We start from the raw sequence: 20,956 nt of genomic DNA, 5'->3' as shown, positions 1-20,956 counted from the left end.
TTAAAAGTAAATAATGAATGCAATATATAATGATCTCAATACACTAAGATATCTTGAGTATCTCTTGTATGCACTCTCTTTTGACAATTGAAGTACTATTGTTGAAGATGATGAAATTGAGTCCATTCCTGAATCCAATAGAAAGTTATAAAAGTCTTGAAATTGATCACAACAACAACAAAAAAAGAAGAAAAGAATTAAGGTCATGACGTCATATAATGTTCATACAAATGATTCCACATTTTATGTTCATAAGTACTACTTCATTGCTGTTAGAGCTTATAACACCTTCAAGTTGTAAAATCAAACATTGAAATGACTTGATTCCCATAGTTGTAAAATCAAAAAGAAATTGAAAATTCAGATCATAGTTTTTTTACCACAAAATCTTCATGAGATATCCAACTATCTCCCAATGCAACTCCTACATATATTGAAATTTGAAACCCCAACATAAATTTATTGATTAATTGTAAAGATTGGTTATGAGAATTGAAGATTTTTACCTCCAAGTTTAAGTTTCAATTTCCCAGCTTCAATGGCTTTTAGAGCTGATAAAGCACGAGTAATACAATCTAATGATAATTCTTGACATCATAGACTAATTGATACAACCTAAAATATGCTTATATAAATGTACCTTGTATTGTTGGTGTATGGGTACCCGCTGCTCTAGGCAATTTGAAGAAGTCATTGAAGAATTATATCAAACACTTTATAGGCATACAAGTTTACCCCACTATCGCCACTATCAACATATCTTTTATCGCAACTGAAGAATCACAAACAACTCTAATGACTAAATCACATACATAAAACTGTTACAAAAAATAAAAAGAAACAAGTGGTAAATAATAAAAGAAAGAACAAACTAAACCAAAAAAAAAAATGATATATAACTCACCAAGAATAGACTACAAAGCTTTGATTTTGTGGTTATTGCCTGATTGGATAGAAAATTCACCAAGTTGTCAGCAATGGAGATGGACGACCATCACATGTATATGAGGAGCTTCGCTATTAGGCTGCTGCCTCAAATCCCCGGTTGTTTTCTTTTTAAATGGGTTCTCATTCTCTAATATTCAGGATCAAATATCAGTTCAAATATTAATGAGATTTGTTTTATTATTATTTTATTATATATAAATAATATTTTATTATTTTATTAAATAAAAATAAAAATCACCATGAATTTCTCATAAACCAAGAATTTCAATTATATAGACACACTTTATATAGAATAGATATATATCATGGTAACTTATGATAAAATAAATAAAATTTACAAAAAAGAAAATAAATGCAATTAATATTTAATACCTACCACCTTCAACTTGTATTCACTATTCACCTAAAAGGCAAAACGACCGCACAAATTACAATCTACAGTCCCCAGAATTATTGGGGAAAATTCCAGCAACAGATAGAAGACCAGTTATCTGTTTATATATAGGGTAAATAGTGGCATAAGTACCTAAAGTTTTGGTTTGTAAGCGGCATAAGCCTAATGATTTTTTTTAGCGCCATAAGTACCCAATGTTTATAAAACTGTAATTTTCTTCCAGTTTCATCAGTACAGACTCTGTTATTGTCTTAAACAGGACACATGTAAGACTCAAATTCTAGATTATTTGGTCTGGACGAAAATATGTAGTATCAGTTACTTCCAAATCTTTTTTTAATAAATTTAAAACGGAGCCTGTGCTGACGAAAATAGAGAAAAATTACAGTTTTACAAATATTGGATACTTATGTCACTAAAAAAAATCATTGGATTTATGCCGCTTACAAACTCAAAACTTTAGGTACTTATGCCGCTATTTACTTTTATATATATACCAATATTAGGCTCAAAGCACCTGAAAAGATAGCAAAGAAGTGTATATATCTATTTTATATAAAATGTGTCTATATAAGTAAAATTCTTGGTTTATGAGAAATTTATGGGTGACTTTTTATTTTTATTTAATAAAATAATAAAATATTATTTATATATAATAAAATAATAATAAAACCAATCTCATTAATATTTGAACTGATATTTAAGATTCTGATGTTTGCTTTCTTTAATCTTATACTTTTAACTAAATTTAAATGTCTCAAGTATATATATTATATAATGATATATATTTTACTCTCACTGATTAATCTTTTATTGTTCCCCATAAATATAATAGTGTGCATTCTTTTTTTTTATTATTATAAATTGTTGTCGTTACATATTGACTTTGTATTTGACTTGACTAATCTCAGTGATAGTGTGGTAGTGGCTTTCTTGCAACAATGTACTTGAGGTCGATAGACGATCAATGTGTGAGTAAAGAGCGAGTACAAATAGTATAGGTATTCTTTCTTTTCTCTTTATCTCTTCATCTCCTATCTCTTTGAATTATATTTGTATTTATAATTTTTATTAATTTATTGCAAATTTCAGTGATGATAACATTGGGTTCGAGATGCTTGAGGTTGTATTTTGTTGAAAATACAATAAAGAATAAGAAAAATTGTTACAAATGTTACAAAAAAGACGTTTATTTAGTGAATCAATTATAATTTGTGTGGAAATCTCAAATTTTGAGTTATATATTTACTTTCTTTCCATGTATAGTTATTCTTTATTAATCTAATCCTTATATTTATAATGATTATATTTAGTACTATTCATGAAATCTCCATTCTCCCTAAGCAATACATAGTTTATTGGTTTCTATAATTTTGTGCTAATTTTATTTTATATTTTTTATGTGCCCATTATAAAGTGGTAATATATATATATATATATATATATATATATATATATCTCATATTTTCTTAAGGTAGAGTTTATATTCAATTTCATATATTGGCTAATTGTTGGTACTATCTGGTTCTATTTTTTCGTAATTTTTTGTCTTATTAAACTAATTATTATACTTTAAGTTACTCATTGAGTAAGGTAAAATAATTACCTTACTCTGAAATTTATACTTAGTTATGAAAATTTTGACAACAAAGCTCAATACAATTTAAGTAAAATCTTATTTTCAAGTTTAGCAACAAAATTCAAAATGAAGAAAAAAAAAGTTTGAGCATGAATTTAGTGAAGCTATGAAAATTCAAAACATATACTGCTAAGATATTTTTTGAAACAATAATACTCAATTCTTATTTTTCAAATTAAAACAATAATTCAATTAAAAAATTATGATAATAAAAAATTAAATTAAATTTAAATGTAAACTATACTTAAAATATTTTTCAAAAAATATATAACTTTTATTTTTTCTCAAATTATCTTAAGAATTATTTTAGAATATGTATATATTTTCACATTATATATGTTGTTGGATTAAAAAATCCTTTGTGGGCACATATGTATAATGTATATGCTATTATAAAGTGTGATACAAAATTAAGTGACCAATTATGTTATGGGTATCAAAAGGGTATTAAAGTGTCATGGAATTAATGTGTAGATACCATAAGTTAATTTATAATTTGTTGAGGGGCCAAATTATAAATACCCAAGAGTTATTCTAAGATGACTCTATAAATAGGTAGTGGTCCCCAAGAAACACTAGGGTTCTGTATTCTCTCCTTCCCCATCAGAGAAAATACTCTAGAAAATAGTGTATTCTTGGAAGATCAAAACCTTCTCTGCAATCTCCAACAATGGCTTCAGGTTAGTGCTTCCGCTCATATTTTATCATCTTCTTCTTCTTTAATTTAGCAAAAGGCTTTATAGATTTATGATTTAGGGTTTTCTATATTAAAACACTTTTAGGAATATGTTTGGATCTGTGATTTATATATTTCTTAAGTGTTTTATAAACCCTAACAAATGGTATCAGAGCCAGGTTTGTTGAATTAATTGAAGATCTGATGATTTTGTTTATGAAATTTGGAGATTTTAAAAAATTAGGGTTCTTATTTTTTCTGCTGCCGTAAATTTTTGTGAATACAATTATATATATATATTGCTATAAGATTATCACAATTCAGTATAATTATTTGTTTAGTTTTTCTTTACTGTACGAGTAAAGGAGATAAATTAAATTATATATATATAATTGTCGATAGATTTAAAGATGTCAATTTTTTTTATCACCTCGCGTGACATCGCTTCAATTAGTACTGTACTAGTTAACAGTATAAGTTTTGAGATTTTAATTGACTCGTACAGTATATATGGCTCTGACATATATATTTTAATTGATTTCGGTATTATATTTTGATTTGGGAATTTCGCTTCTCAAACGCCTCCAATATTACTGTTTTTTGGATCAGTATATAAATAATTTTCGGTGCATTTTTTTTTTTTTTGTTTCTCCCTCAGTATTGATATATATTATACCCATAAAGTTTTATTTATTGATCAATATATTCATATTATGGTTTAGAATCTCTATGGAATTTGTATTGTTTACATATACTAAGGATATATAAATATTCAGTTTATTATATATTTGGAACAATTTAATTCAAATTTTGGTGTTGGTTTATGACTAATATTTTGAGTAAATTAATTGAAACAATATGTCACCAAAGTGACCTCTTTTGTGTAGATTAATTTATTTAAATATTAGGTTGGTTGTGTGTTTGTAATTGATGCTTATATTGACTAGCCCAAAGGTAAGTGAATATTTTGCTAGATTTCAAACATACCTGTGGCGATAAATGTGTGACAATTATAAGGTATTTTGTGTGAGCAATACGTTAGTCCAAAGATTAATCTATTGTTTGACACAGTTTTATTGTCAATATTTGATTGCTACACCAAGAGTACCGCTTACAGTTAATATTACTGTCCAAAGACTTGATATTAATGTGTGTTTGGTATCTTCAGATGGGATTAACCAAATTTTGAATTTATTGTTTAATTATGCATATTAATGTGAGCTTGTTTTATTTGTTCTATATTCAGCTAGTTCATCTTCTGCTGCTTCAATATCTGCTAACATTAATTCTATTCCTATGCTTAATGGGACCAATTTCAAGGATTGGAAAAGGAACCTACTTATAGTTCTGGGATGTATGGATTTGGACCATGCACTAAGGAATGAACAACCTGCACCTCTCACTAAGGAAAGTTCCCATGATGATAAAAGGGAATTTGAGAGGTGGGATCGTTCAAATCGCATGAGTCTAATGATTATGAAACACAGCATTCCAGAAGCCTTTTGGGGCACAGAATCCGAAGGGGTTACTATGGCTAAGAATTTCCTTGAACAAATTGAGGAACGTTTTGCTAAAAACGATAAGGTTGAAATGACAACACTTCTTGGTTCTTTAATGAACATGAAGTATAAGGGTCAAGGAAATGTAAGGGAGTACATTATGGAAATGCATCATATTGTCTCAAGATTAAGGACACTTAAGATTGAGCTTTCAGATGATGTACTTGTACTCATGGTTTTGTTAACGCTTCCTCCACAGTTTAACCAATTTAAAATTAGTTACAACTGTCAAAAGGAGAAATGGACTCTCAACGAGCTTATTTCTCATTGTGTGCAAGAGGAAGAAAGGTTGAAAAAGGACAAAACCGAAAGTGCTCATTTGGCCACTACTCCTAAGGATAAGGGCAAGAAAAGGAAATTTGAGAATGAAGGTTGCTAAGGGTCCGGTTCAAAAGAAACAACAACAGGATTCTAAGGGTTGTTTCTTTTGTGACCAACCTGGACATGTGAAGAAAGATTGTGCCAAATATCACGCATGGCGTGTAAAGAAAGGTATTAATCTTGCTTTGGTCTGTTCTGAGGTTAATTTAGTTTCAGTACCTAGAAACACTTGGTGGATAGATTCTGGTGCTATTACTCACATAAGTGTTTCTATGCAGGGTTGCCTGAGCTACCGAAAGCCAAGTGATGGTGAAAGATACATCTTTGTGGGCGATGGTCAATCGGTGGAAGTGGAAGCAATTGGGCATTTCAGATTGTTATTAGGAACTGGTTCTTATTTGGATTTGAAAGACACTTTTGTTGTGCCGTCTTTTAGGCGGAATTTAGTTTCTGTTTCTTTGTTGGACAAATTTGGATATTGTTGTTCATTTGGAAACAATCAGTTTACTTTGTCTTTAAATTCAAATATTATTGGAACTGGTTATTTGAATACTTATGACAATCTTTATTTGTTAGAAACAATTGCATCCTATAATGAAACCTTGCATGTGGAATCACGAGGTACTAAACGCAAATTAAATAAAGAAAATTCAGCGTCATTATGGCATAAACGCTTAGGTCATATCTCAAGAGGTAGAATTGAGCGTCTTGTGTCTGATGACATTTTAGAGTCTCTTGACTTTACAGATTTCAATGTCTGTGTAGATTGTATCAAGGGAAAACAGACCAAAACTAAGAGATTAGGTGCCAATAGAGCTTCAGAAGTCTTAGAATTGATTCACACAGATATTTGTGGGCCATTCCCTACGGCATCTTGGAATGGTCAACAATATTTTATATCATTCATAGACGATGTTGGAAATTATTTTACCAGGATCTTAGATCTACTCACAAGTATGTTGTTTAACACCCTAAATATGAACTTTCTAAAACGATGAAATAAACACATATAAAGTTTAGGAAACCTTACATTGGGTGCAGCGGAATATAATGACTCCTTCCGTTCAGATATCTAGCCCTTGATTCCTTTCTGTAGCAGAGCATTATCAATATCTGAACCTGGATCTCTTTCTCTGAATCTTTGATGCTGAAACTCCTTTGCTGATGATCTTTCTTCACGATCTTCCTCACTATGATTGAGGTATTGCTTGATGTGTGTGGGCACTAATCTAATCACTAAGGATTTCGAAATTCTAAGGAAGAAGAAAGAAGAAGTGGTAGCTAAAGATAGGGGAGAGAAGGCTCAGTTTTTCTGATTCAGAAAGTCTGAAGAAAAAGTGTTATTTTTTCTGAAGCCTTCACTATCTATTTATAGCATTCCACTAGGGTTAGATTTGAATTATATGGCATTAAAATAATGAAAAAATCAACTTAAAATAGCTACAAAGGTGGCCGGCCATGCCTTTAATGGATTGGGCCTTGGGCTTTGCAATTTTGCAATTTTAACACCTTTTGTATCTGATTTTCTCAAAAATGCCAATTTCCTAATTCAACCATTTAAATGCCAATTCTAACTATTTAATAACTATAAATAATTATTAAATAATATTGTCATTTATCATATTTATTAATTGAACCATACAAAGTATCATAATTAACAAATATGCCCCTATAAACTCTTTCTTTACAATTTCGCCCTTACTTAGTGAAAAATTCACAAATAGACATAGTCTAATTTGAGAATTATAATTGATTAATCAAAACCAATTACATGAGTCTTACAAGCAATATTATCTCAACTAGTGGGGGGACCATGGGTCTATATAACCGAGCTTCCAATAAGTAGATCAAGAATTTAGCACTAAAATTCACTAACTTATTAATTCTTTGTTGAATCCACGCATAGAGCTTAGAATTGCACTCTCAGTATATAGAATGCTCTATATGTTCCACCATATAGACACATCATTAGTTATCCATTGTTATAATCCTAATGTGATCAATGATCCTCTATATGAATGATCTACACTGTAAAGGGATTAAATTACCGTTACACCCTACAATGTATTTATTCCTTAAAACACTTGACCCCGTATAAATGATATTTCAGCTTATGTGAAATGAGTACTCCACCATTTATGTTCGTTTGGTCAAGCTCGAAGGAGATCATCCTTTGCTTACTATTTTCCAGATAGAAGCTATAGATTCCATGTTTATGCTAGCGCTCCCACTCAATTGCACTACCGTGTTCCCAAAATGTACGTATCACCCTGACCTAAAAGTAGGCTTAACTAACAAATCAAAGAACACGAATAGCCTCTCGAGATTGAGCCTAATCATATCAGGATTAAGATCATTTGATCTAGGATCAACTAGGCGATATTGACTTGAATAGATATTACGGTAAGTTTAATGAATCTAAGTCAAAGTTCAATATCGGTCCCTTCCGATGCATACTCCATGCATCCAACCTGAGCTTTACTTTAACCAATTTTCTGGAAAGAACATAGTATTTCTCCAAATACAAGTAAACTCTTGTTGTAGATTATCATATCAGTAAAACCCTGTGTCTGATAAATCTAGGAAACTTTATTCACATAGTCATGTTTACTTTCCAATGTGTTGACGACACAATAAACAGGATCAAGTATGTGAAAAGGGTTTCAGATGAATTTATACATTATGTACATATAATCATGAAATAAATCATGTGAACCATGCAACATTAAATGTTATTTCTGATCTATATTAATAAGTAAATCTGATTATATTGAAATGAGTTTTATTTAGGGCATAAAACTTAACAAACTCCCACTTGCACTAATATAAAACAAAAAGTGCGTTTCAAATAATCTCAACACCTTGATATACAAATCAAGTGTAGTAGTAGTAAACTCCTCGTAATAGGATCTGAAAGGTTGAATTAACCACAACCTTTTCTCCACTATTACTCTTCTTTTAATCACAAAATCATTGATAATGTGAAATTCCTCTCTATATGTCTACTCTCTTGGGATACTGGATTCTATACCTTTGGCAACTACTTTTGGTTAATCAGGAAATTAACACTAGTAGTTTAAGGCAATTTGGAATGATGCCAAAAATGTATAGAACTTTCCTTAGACTGAATAAGTACCTTTCCTGCAGCTTTAATATTCAGTCTCTCTCTGGTAGACCTAGAGACTTTAGATAGGTTTTTACACTTCTCCAAAATCACTATTCCACCCCCAGAGTAATCACCATCTTATCAGAAATATTTACTAGCACATAGGCAAATTTCGAAATCTGATATGGTGTAGTCTAAGAGTTTTAAACACACCCTTATAGACTAACATATAGTTCCTCTTCTTAATCTTAGGATTTACTTGATTGTCTTCCAATGTTCTTCTCCTGGATTAATCTGATACCTACTCATTACTCCCACTCAACAGCAGGTGTCTGGTCTAAGGCATACAAAAGCATATCTAAGACCTCTCACTGTTGATATAAGAAATTCTTTCATGGCTTTATCTTTTCTGGAATAGTTAAGACTTTTCCTTAGATAAATAAAATCTATGTCTAAGAAGTTGTGAAGCTTCTATAGATTGCCATTAGAAAGAAAATGCTTCAGCATCTTACTAAAGTAAGTTGCTTGCATTAGAGTAAGTAATTACCAGGTATACCACAAGCCATAGGTTTAGATAAACTTAAACCTATAATACTAGGAACAGGAAGTTTTGTTAAGTCCATAGAATAGACTTATTAACTAAAATTTTCTTTTATGTCCTTGTAATAGAAAACTTTAGGTTACTCCATGTGAATGGATTAAACCATAGTTCTATTGGCTTTTCTTCTTAGTTTCTTATCTTGACAATCCATTACTTGTTTAAACTCACAATGGATTTTAATCACTAGTGTCTCCCAAGTCATAAGAAGGTGAGTTCCTAGAAACTCTCCCACTACGACAAGGTACCGTGAATTGTGTCGAAGAAAACTAAATGGTATTAACCTCTTTGGTTGTGACAAGACAACAGAGGCAGTGGGATCATCATATGTCATATAAGATGATGGAACACTTTTGGAATCAAGAAAAATATCTCCTTTATTTGCTACTTGTTTTCAGACTTAGTCATTTTCTTAGAAAAGTAGTATTTGTTTGAACAAACACTTTCTTATCTATTGAAAATGGGATGGTCCACCCCTAATCACTTAGAATAACTAAGAAACCATGGTTAACAGTTCTAGCTTTTCTTAAAATTTTGATTAGGTCATCCATGAATCTAGTAATGATTTACATTAAGTATACAACCATTACATCATTCTGAAATTGTATTACCATAGAAGGAATTAGGCAACGACTAGTAACTAATCATCATCATGCAACTCGAAATTTCTCGGGAGGTAAGTTTGGATATAATTCAAAAATCAATTTAATGATCTTTGAACTGCATATCTACTAACTATTTCTCCACCCCTATCAGTTCGCAAGATCTTTAACCACTTACCTTTATGGTTTTAACCATTGCTAGAAATTAATGAAATTTTTCAAACATTTCAAATTTCTTTGCTAAAAGGTATAATCTTGAGTTATCGTTTTAAGAATACAACGAAAAAACTCATATCCACCCCTGAATGTACATCCATCTGCGAATGAGATGAACTACTTTCAGTGGATATAGGCATATTAACTCTTTGCAGAGATTGATCTTGTCAAATCCACTATGAACAAGTTACAAATGCCATAGATTAAAAAAAATGTGGTAGAGTCTTTTGATGACATAGGTTTAGTTACATCAAAGAGTTCTTAGAATAGTGCAAGTAGATCCTGGTCACAGAATACCTAACTCATATTCCATACAGTTTTAATCCATTAATAAAAGATGGATATTTGTAACGCCCCGATATTTTGCCTTATTTTACAAAAAATACTATTTTCATGCATAATTTGAAAAGATAAAAAAAAAATAATTTAAATACAACAGTGGATTTTAAAAAAAATCAAAATGCAACAGAGAAGGATCCTTCATTTGTAAAACAAGATGCAGTAAGTAAATAATTTTAAATAATGCATTTCCACTGTGTTAGATTTATCAACTGCTTAAAATAAAACTAAGGCACCACCGGCGTTCTAGATCGTTTGTCCGCCCGTAGCCGCTCACAGTATACGTACCAGAACTGACCCTGCTCACTATACATACTTCCCTGTCTAATACCTGTAGGGGAAAGTAAGGGGGGTGAGCTAAAAGCTCAGTAAGGAAATGCTTATCAAACAATACCATATAATATCACACATACCATTAATGTATTTATTAAGTTTTAGCAATATCATACATGCTCTTTTATAACTATAACCAAATAACTGTACATATGGAAACCTTTATCATACAAGTCTATACTATTTGTTCACACCGTACACATATACAGAGATCATAACTCCAATATCATACTCATAACATAATCATATCAATACTATAAATAATAATAACATTACCACAATATTGGCATATCATAGCCATTACTTACATAACCCGGGCCTAGCCTGACCCTACAATATCCTGGGCCTAATCTGCCCATATAATAATATGGGCCTATGCAGCCCTACCATTGTTATAGGATAGGGTATCTCTATATTCAACAGTAACATCACTGTATCATACCCACCATAACAATCTCATACACGACTCAGTAAAATGCAGGGTAGGGTATCTCTACATTCAACGGCCTTATCCCGTATCATACCCCACCATGGTCCCCCACTTTACCTGAGACGTTAGCATACAACATACAACATATAACATGCAACATACAAATACATCATACAACACACAACCTGAAACATACAAATACAACATACAACATATACAAGTCATACAACCATAATCTATGTATCAATTCACAAAGTCATATTGTGTCCATACCACACATTCTCAGTACCATATACATATTCATAAAAACAAATCATAAGTCATATTTCAATACATAAAGAATTTAAATTTATGCAGATAAACACATACAAAACTATCTAATTTCCTTACCTCAAATCCCGCTGCTTAAGAGTTGTTATCTTGTCACTACTACCTATAATAAGACATGGGTCAAGGCCCTAATATTAAAATTCGTACTCTTACAGTACAGCAGAAAGATTTACTATTTTTGACCAACAACTACATTAATTCAGTAAAAGTTGTCTTCATAAAAATTATAGGAAATTCCATTATCTTTCCAACGATATAAAGATCATTACAAATGGATTAAAACTGAGAGAGTTATGATTGTTTTACTGAAACTATTTCTGAGAAGGAATATGGAGTAACGAATTATACGACTTAGCAAAAATACAAACTTTTTGTATTGAAAAGTTCAGAACTAGAAGATAACATCTTCATGAAAGTTTTAGGAAATTAAATTCCCTTTCCAATGATACCAAAATCTCTGAAATTGGAATTATATTCAAAGAGATATTACAATTTTACCAAAACAGTTTTGGAAGAACAAGATTCAAGAAACGAATTACATGATACAGAAGGAAACTAACTTTTCGACATAGTATAACTCCGAATTCACGAAATATTTCTTCATGAAACTTATGGAAAATTGAATAAGCTTTGAAACCATATATAGATCATTAAAAATGGACAAGAATTGAGAGAGTTATGGTATTTTAAGTGAAAGTACTTTTTCTGGGAATATGAAAAAAACGATTTACAACAAAATCAGAAAGATGATAATTTTCGACATAGAATATCACCGAACTGGTGAATAATTTCTTGATAAAAATTTTAGATCATCGAATAAGCTTTCTAACGATATAAAAATCGCTGGAAACGGATCAATATTGAGAGAGATATGACTATTTTACTAAGACAATAATTTTCAGAAAAAAATAAAAACGAGATTTTATAGTTTAACCTAAAAGTTCACAACAATAAGTGGAAGAACTCTCTTACCTCTTGATGACTCTTCTTAATCAGTGCTAGATCTTGAAATCTCAAATTATTAGAATGGTGATGATGATCTCAATGTTATGTTGATGAAAATCATGAGTGTTGTTTGGCGAAGAGAATGAAACAAGAAGGAAAATTATAAATCTTTGATAGGTAGCGAGATGGATAACTTGTAGGATATAGGATTTTATGAGTGTCCTCTCTAAGAATTATATTCAGGCTGAAAGAAAGAGATTGAGATTGAGTTTTATTTTTCTTAGGGTTAGAGACTCTGCATATTACGTATCAAGAATGTGATAGATTTAGGTTTTATAATCTACTTAAATCTATAAAAGAAAATAATAAAATAACCCCTATAATCTGATGCTAATTTAACTCTAAATAGAATAATTAAATAAAAATCTTATTTGTTAGATATAAGTTTTAAATTTAAATTTTAAAACTTAGGGTTTCTATACTAAACTTAACAGGTCGTCACTTTGTAACCTAATTTTGACCCCAATAAAGTTAAAATTACGATAAATCTATTTCTACATAATTGATAGATCTTTGAATTATCTTTCCAACGCCACTGAAATCACCTCAATCCGAGCTCTAGAACTCCAGATATGATTGTTTTAGTAAAACAGTTTTTAATCCTCATGAATTTATCCAAACCTACGAATTTTTAACATTAATTAATTAAACTCACTAAATATATTATAAAACCCTAATGGACCTTCATATTGGGCTTTAATTAAACGATTACTTACTCTGTAAAAATACCATAATATTTTACTTTCGTAGTTAATACAACTTTAACTCTCTAGAAAATTGGTACAACTACTCTAAGCAATAATATCAACTCACTAACAACACAAAGAAACAAGATAATTATCCTCGCTCAATTAATACCCAAAAAAAAAAATTAAATACTATTTTAATCTGGATATTACATTCTACCCTCCTTAAAAGAAATTTCGTCCTCGAAATTTAACTTACCAACACTCGGGGTGTTGAGTCGTCATGTCTTTCACCACTTACTGCATTACCTCATTATCTACCATATATATGGACCCAATAAACATGCATTTAACCTATGTCTTATCAGTCAATCCATAACACATAAAATATACACAACTTAATTAAGTATTATTATTTCTCCATACATTACTTAAATAACAAAATGTACTCCATCATAATAACTTACATATACATGCTTTAAATACTAAGTTTTGCAATCACATGCTCGTAATATATGAAAAGTTTTTCTTTCTCTTATGATCATCCTTACATGCCATTAAGAGTGAAACTATTTATTCTTCTATGAGCATCCTTACATGCCATTTAAAGTAACACTAATTATTCTCTAAATGAACATCCTTACATGTCACTTGAGAACACATTATACAATACAAAATAACAAACACAAAGAGTAGGGTAGAAGACCTTATGCAAACTTGTCTTTAATCATTCCCATTCTTTAGTTGAATGTTATTACCTATAAAAATCTTACTTCTCTACTTGATTTTCTACTATAAGGCTACAATGTCATTCTTTCAATTTCATAGGTGTTACCCACTCATCGATAGACACTTGTTCCATGACACTTGGAAATAAACATTTAAGCTCTTTAAAAAGTCTTCTATATATAAATATTTAATGATCCATTTCGACCACCTTTTTGTCTAACATTCACCTCTTGATATCCTTTATCCATGTATTCATTGCACTTGTCACGCCTTCCCATTTTCCTAGGTAACCACTGTCGGTTCCTTTTGTAGTCTCTTTCTTGTATCACTATATTGTATTTTCTTTGCTAATCTCTCCTATGGTGCTTGGTCCTCCATTACCCCCTTCAATCAAGTTGACTTGATTATGAGATTAGCTAGTTTTCTATACTAACTTTTATCTACTTTGGTATTATCTTGCTATAGTGGTGAACTTTGAATCTGTAATGCCGATAGATTCTGATAGTTATGTTCAATGATTGCTTCTTCTAATATACTAGCCATCTAAGGTATCACATAATTTCATATTTATCATAGCATTGATTATTCCAGCCATATTCATGCCCTATATATTGTAGCCTTCTTTAATTCACCAAAAAAAAATATATATATCTCAACTTCTTAATTGTACCTCTAAATCTTCCAAATCTCTTAAACATACATTCCAATACTGATTATTTACTTAAGACTATAACATATATGTATTAAAACATAAAAAGCACACTAATAACCCCTTTAAAATAAGTTCAATCCTACCATAGCTTATCGTAGCGCAACTATTTATTACTTGTTGACTTTTAACAATAAGTCAACCATACCAATCTCATAATGTATTGATCATCCAAGTTATCAGGGTAAGGATACTATATATATATAATTTGCAAACTATGCCGAACAGACCTTACTCTGTCCATCACTATTATACCTCCTATACCCCTACTTGTATTTGATTTATTACTGGAGACTCACTATTTATAATTCCTTAGTTAGGAATTTTTTATTCTTACTTCCCATACTACCTTTAAGCACAAGTCAATAATTCGTTCAAGCGTCTCATTTTACATCCAAACGCCACCAAATTATCAATACCTATCTTGTTTTTTTTTTCCTTCTTCTAACTTTTGCACTTTCAATTGGACAAGACTTAGTAGTGTGCAATAAGTTAGTTATTGTCAGCTTGAGAGAGTCCTTCCAAAGATCTCTATTACTGGCTTTTTAGATTGAGAAAAATATCTAATATTTTTTTTTTTTTTGCTCTTAACAATTTTAGCTTTTGACAAATCCATAGTCATTTTCTTCTCGGGCATTATAGGACCTAGAAACACCATCTCTTTTCAGCAGGGCTGAACTTTGTGAGTTTTCCTCTTAGTTTCTCATTAGATGACACTCCAACATACTTATACTATTGCCCATAATATAAGTCGTAATTGGATTGTAGTATCCTTTGCTTACGTTGTGCCTTGAATTCCTTTATGTTGCATGAGTGTATTTTCTAATCCCAACACTTATCAAAAACTTGTATAGTCCTTGACATGCCATGACATTCTTCAATATATGTTACTTTGGTCCTAATTGTGTCTCACTTTTCTCCTGTCTCTAAGTGAGGCTTTCCTAACATTTTCTCATTGAACTATACTCCACACCATTGTTGTTGTATCAGTGAGTATTTGGAATCTAGGGATGTCACCCTTGAATGCTAATTCCTCCTCTTTCTCAAGTTTTGAATTTGCGATCTACTCTCTATAGTTGTTTGTTGTACACCTGCCACAAAGCTGCACCCATAATCTCTTAGTTGTGTAGTTGTGATCAATTCCGAGTAGTCACCCTCTTAGTTGTCTCTCATTCATGTTGTACCCAAATCGTTAGCCGTGCCTGGACTTTTTTTGTCTTTCTCCTTTGAAAATGTCTCTATCGAAACCATACACATTTTTCTCTGTTATCTCCTCCACCAAGTAGATGACCTTGAGTTTAAAGGTTACAACTTTCCTTCGGTAATCTAATATTTGTTGATGCTCTGCTTATCTCTTCGTGTTTAAGATACCTTCATAAGTTATTACCTCTAGTAATTTTATCATGTCTCTTTCTAACTTCTCATTTTGGATTCTATTCAGCACACCGCACTCCTTTCTATATGATGGCATCGTCCTCTCCTGACTCATTTCTATAACATACTTATCTCCAATGTCTTTGCATACAGTACTCATACTTCTTACCATCTAACTTAAGAGTGTGTAACTTATAGAATATCCAACAAGATAGTACCTTCTCCTTAAAGATCTATAATTTCATCCTTCTTAATAAGTAAGTTTCGTAAATTATACTGTCCCAGTCTGGTATAGCGTCTACTATTCTAAGTCATCCCTACTTCCTATATGTTGGGCTTCCATTCATGGCTAGGTGTAGAGACTGCTTCTTCAACCATTCATAGATAGGTGAAAATATATGCGTCGGTACTTAGTTGGCTATTGGTACATTTCATTATGTGCTTCAAGTTCCACTACTAGTGTTGGTGATATTTTGCTGAGCCTGTGAAAACTCTTCAACAAATTGTCTTAGTCATGCTCGTAGTCCTTCCAATACCTCTATTAGATCGTTAGCCTTAACTATTATTGGGTTCTCTGGAACATCAACCATTTGTGGGTCAGCGGAACACACATCCTTAGCCCCCACCTCTATTGGTCGTTCCTTTCACATTGATTCTAACTGATCTTCTAGTTTCATGTTTACAAGAAAGGTTGATTTAAAAGAAACAAAAGAGTTCAATTATTGGAAGAGAAGATTCTATGTACATATCTAAACTTAATGTTGTCAAGCTTAACTAGTAATATTCTATTTATCAAATAAAGTCTTATGAACTCCTATTATAATTTATTCTAAATTTTCAAGAAAGGAACACGGTCCTTCCTAGTTCAATTCAAGACAATAAAGAAATATAAACCTATACATCTTCTTCCTAAAAAGTGTAATCAATCATAAGAGATAGAGGGTACTATTGATGTCTCTAAGCACCACCTAAGATGAGGCTCTAATTATATGTATCACATATAAGACTATTAATGGCAATACCAAGAAAATTAAAACTAACACTTACATAATAGTGAGAGGGATCTTTTTCAGTCTTCTGTATGTATACCGTGAGTATCCTTCGGGCTAACGGACGATCGGCTCTGATACCAACTGTAACGCCCCGATATTTTGCCTTATTTTACAAAAAATACTATTTTCATGCATAATTTGAAAAGATAAAAAAAAATAATTTAAATACAACAGTGGATTTTAAAAAAAATCAAAATGCAACAGAGAAGGATCCTTCATTTGTAAAACAAGATGCAGTAAGTAAATAATTTTAAATAATGCATTTCCACTGTGTTAGATTTATCAACTGCTTAAAATAAAACTAAGGCACCACCGGCGTTCTAGATCGTTTGTCCGCTTGTAGCCGCTCACAGTATACGTACCAGAACTGACCCTGCTCACTATACATACTTCCCTGTCTAATACCTGTAGGGGGAAAGTAAGGGGGGTGAGCTAAAAGCTCAGTAAGGAAATGCTTATCAAACAATACCATATAATATCACACATACCATTAATGTATTTATTAAGTTTTAGCAATATCATACATGCTCTTTTATAACTATAACCAAATAATTGTACATATGGAAACCTTTATCATACAAGTCTATACTATTTGTTCACACCGTACACATATACAGAGATCATAACTCCAATATCATACTCATAACATAATCATATCAATACTATAAATAATAATAACATTATCACAATATTGGCATATCATAGCCATTACTTACATAACCCGGGCCTAGCCTGACCCTACAATATCCTGGGCCTAATCTGCCCATATAATAATATGGGCCTATGCAGCCCTACCATTGTTATAGGATAGGGTATCTCTATATTCAACAGTAACATCACTGTATCATACCCACCATAACAATCTCATACACGACTCAGTAAAATGCAGGGTAGGGTATCTCTACATTCAACGGCCTTATCCCGTATCATACCCCACCATGGTCCCCCACTTTACCTGAGACGTTAGCATACAACATACAACATATAACATGCAACATACAAATACATCATACAACACACAACCTGAAACATACAAATACAACATACAACATATACAAGTCATACAACCATAATCTATGTATCAATTCACAAAGTCATATTGTGTCCATACCACACATTCTCAGTACCATATACATATTCATAAAAACAAATCATAAGTCATATTTCAATACATAAAGAATTTAAATTTATGCAGATAAACACATACAAAACTATCTAATTTCCTTACCTCAAATCCCGCTGCTTAAGAGTTGTTATCTTGTCACTACTACCTATAATAAGACATGGGTCAAGGCCCTAATATTAAAATTCGTACTCTTACAGTACAGCAGAAAGATTTACTATTTTTGACCAACAACTACACTAATTCAGTAAAAGTTGTCTTCATAAAAATTATAGGAAATTCCATTATCTTAACAACGATATAAAGATCATTACAAATGGATTAAAACTGAGAGAGTTATGATTGTTTTACTGAAACTATTTCTGAGAAGGAATATGGAGTAACGAATTATACGACTTAGCAAAAATACAAACTTTTTGTATTGAAAAGTTCAGAACTAGAAGATAACATCTTCATGAAAGTTTTAGGAAATTAAATTCCCTTTCCAATGATACCAAAATCTCTGAAATTGGAATTATATTCAAAGAGATATTACAATTTTACCAAAACAGTTTTGGAAGAACAAGATTCAAGAAACGAATTACATGATACAGAAGGAAACTAACTTTTCGACATAGTATAACTCCGAATTCACGAAATATTTCTTCATGAAACTTATGGAAAATTGAATAAGCTTTGAAACCATATATAGATCATTAAAAATGGACAAGAATTGAGAGAGTTATGGTATTTTAAGTGAAAGTACTTTTTCTGGGAATATGAAAAAAACGATTTACAACAAAATCAGAAAGATGATAATTTTCGACAAAGAATATCACCGAACTGGTGAATAATTTCTTGATAAAAATTTTAGATCATCGAATAAGCTTTCTAACGATATCAAAATCGCTGGAAACGGATCAATATTGAGAGAGATATGACTATTTTACTAAGACAATAATTTTCAGAAAAAAATAAAAACGAGATTTTATAGTTTAACCTAAAAGTTCACAACAATAAGTGGAAGAACTCTCTTACCTCTTGATGACTCTTCTTAATCAGTGCTAGATCTTGAAATCTCAAATTATTAGAATGGTGATGATGATCTCAATGTTATGTTGATGAAAATCATGAGTGTTGTTTGGCGAAGAGAATGAAACAAGAAGGAAAATTATAAATCTTTGATAGGTAGCGAGATGGATAACTTGTAGGATATATGATTTTATGAGTGTCCTCTCTAAGAATTATATTCAGGCTGAAAGAAAGAGATTGAGATTGAGTTTTATTTTTCTTAGGGTTAGAGACTCTGCATATTACGTATCAAGAATGTGATAGATTTAGGTTTTATAATCTACTTAAATCTATAAAAGAAAATAATAAAATAACCCCTATAATCTGATGCTAATTTAACTCTAAATAGAATAATTAAATAAAAATCTTATTTGTTAGATATAAGTTTTAAATTTAAATTTTAAAACTTAGGGTTTCTATACTAAACTTAACAGGTCGTCACTTTGTAACCTAATTTTGACCCCAATAAAGTTAAAATTACGATAAATCTATTTCTACATAATTGATAGATCTTTGAATTATCTTTCCAACGCCACTGAAATCACCTCAATCCGAGCTCTAGAACTCCAGATATGATTGTTTTAGTAAAACAGTTTTTAATCCTGCGAATTTATCCAAACCTACGAATTTTTAACATTAATTAATTAAACTCACTAAATATATTATAAAACCCTAATGGACCTTCATATTGGGCTTTAATTAAACGATTACTTACTCTGTAAAAATACCATAATATTTTACTTTCGTAGTTAATACAACTTTAACTCTCTAGAAAATTGGTACAACTACTCTAAGCAATAATATCAACTCACTAACAACACAAAGAAACAAGATAATTATCCTCGCTCAATTAATACCCAAAAAAAAAATTAAATACTATTTTAATCTGGATATTACAATATTAAACACTTGAGAAAGTGTAACTGTATTGTATTCTGGAATTAGAAATATAAGAAAATTTCTATTTGGATTCTAAAATTAAAGTCAAAGACTTAAATTCAACCAAATATAATGAGTAATTCTTTCTTGGACCAGCACTACTAATACAAACTCTAAGTCAGATTTGCCCATACAAGTAGGAGATTTCTAAGATTGAGGATTTTTATCAATTGGGAATAGAATTTCGGGATTATAATCATATGCGTCATTTAATTTCTTAAGAGAAAATATAATGACATGAAATGATTTATAGACCATTCATCCAATGATATATTTTTAAAGCTAATTCGAAATGAATAAGCTAAGAGGAATTAGGATAATTTCGTTTATAAATAAGAATCCAACGATGCTTCGATTAGCGAAAGACAAAGTAATCTTATTTATGTAATCTTCTTGTTTCATATTGTAAAAATACTAGTCTAAGGTGTCATCAATTGATGAACAGTTAGATGTCGCATATACAATACTTATCTTTCGAGATCTTACACTATTATGTATGTCTAATGGTGAAAATCCACTAGGGATTTACTCATTAGAAAAACAAACATGTTGGACCAACAATGAAGATTCGAAATTAAACTACAACTTAATAACAGAAAATAACATGGTTCAATATAAATTCATACACAATTCAAAAATTATAAACATATAGCAAGTAGGAATGACTAGTGAAAATACTAAAACATACAATCCTAAATAATTTCCAAGGTTTTCAATAAACTGATACAGTGTCCCGGTAGGCGAGAGTCAAAGCATCATTTATTGAATAGAGTTGTCAGCTCATCTAAAATAGAAACC

General features: G+C 30.9%; 1 protein-coding gene and 1 long non-coding RNA gene across 4 annotated transcripts; one reads left to right on the top strand and one right to left on the bottom strand.

The window, feature by feature from the left end:
- Positions 1 to 295: 295 nt before the first annotated feature.
- On the bottom strand, positions 296 to 1,411 carry LOC133039920 (uncharacterized). Of its 2 annotated transcripts, XR_009688876.1 has the most exons (4): positions 905 to 1,411; positions 641 to 772; positions 507 to 551; positions 296 to 424 (listed from the first exon to the last, which is right to left on the bottom strand). It is a non-coding gene; the product is annotated as an uncharacterized LOC133039920 (long non-coding RNA). The 2 variants fall into 2 exon arrangements; XR_009688875.1 differs by having other exon boundaries at positions 296 to 551; positions 905 to 1,407.
- Positions 1,412 to 3,327: 1,916 nt separating this feature from the next.
- LOC133030929 (uncharacterized) lies at positions 3,328 to 6,091 on the top strand. Of its 2 annotated transcripts, XR_009684461.1 has the most exons (3): positions 3,328 to 3,661; positions 4,904 to 5,708; positions 5,816 to 6,091. XR_009684461.1 is itself a non-coding variant. In XM_061103996.1 (2 exons), the coding sequence occupies exons 1-2, from the start codon at positions 3,652 to 3,654 to the stop codon at positions 5,593 to 5,595; spliced, it is 702 nt and encodes a 233-aa protein (XP_060959979.1). In that variant the 5' UTR covers positions 3,328 to 3,651; the 3' UTR covers positions 5,596 to 5,778. The 2 variants fall into 2 exon arrangements, 1 of the variants encoding a protein (XP_060959979.1); XM_061103996.1 differs by lacking the exon at positions 5,816 to 6,091 and having other exon boundaries at positions 4,904 to 5,778.
- Positions 6,092 to 20,956: the final 14,865 nt, after the last annotated feature.

This window comes from Cannabis sativa, chromosome 1, assembly GCF_029168945.1.
Source record: "Cannabis sativa cultivar Pink pepper isolate KNU-18-1 chromosome 1, ASM2916894v1, whole genome shotgun sequence".
NCBI lineage: Eukaryota > Viridiplantae > Streptophyta > Magnoliopsida > Rosales > Cannabaceae > Cannabis > Cannabis sativa.
The sequence above is the reverse complement of the archived record's forward strand: the minus strand, read 5'-3'. Positions and strand labels throughout refer to the sequence as shown.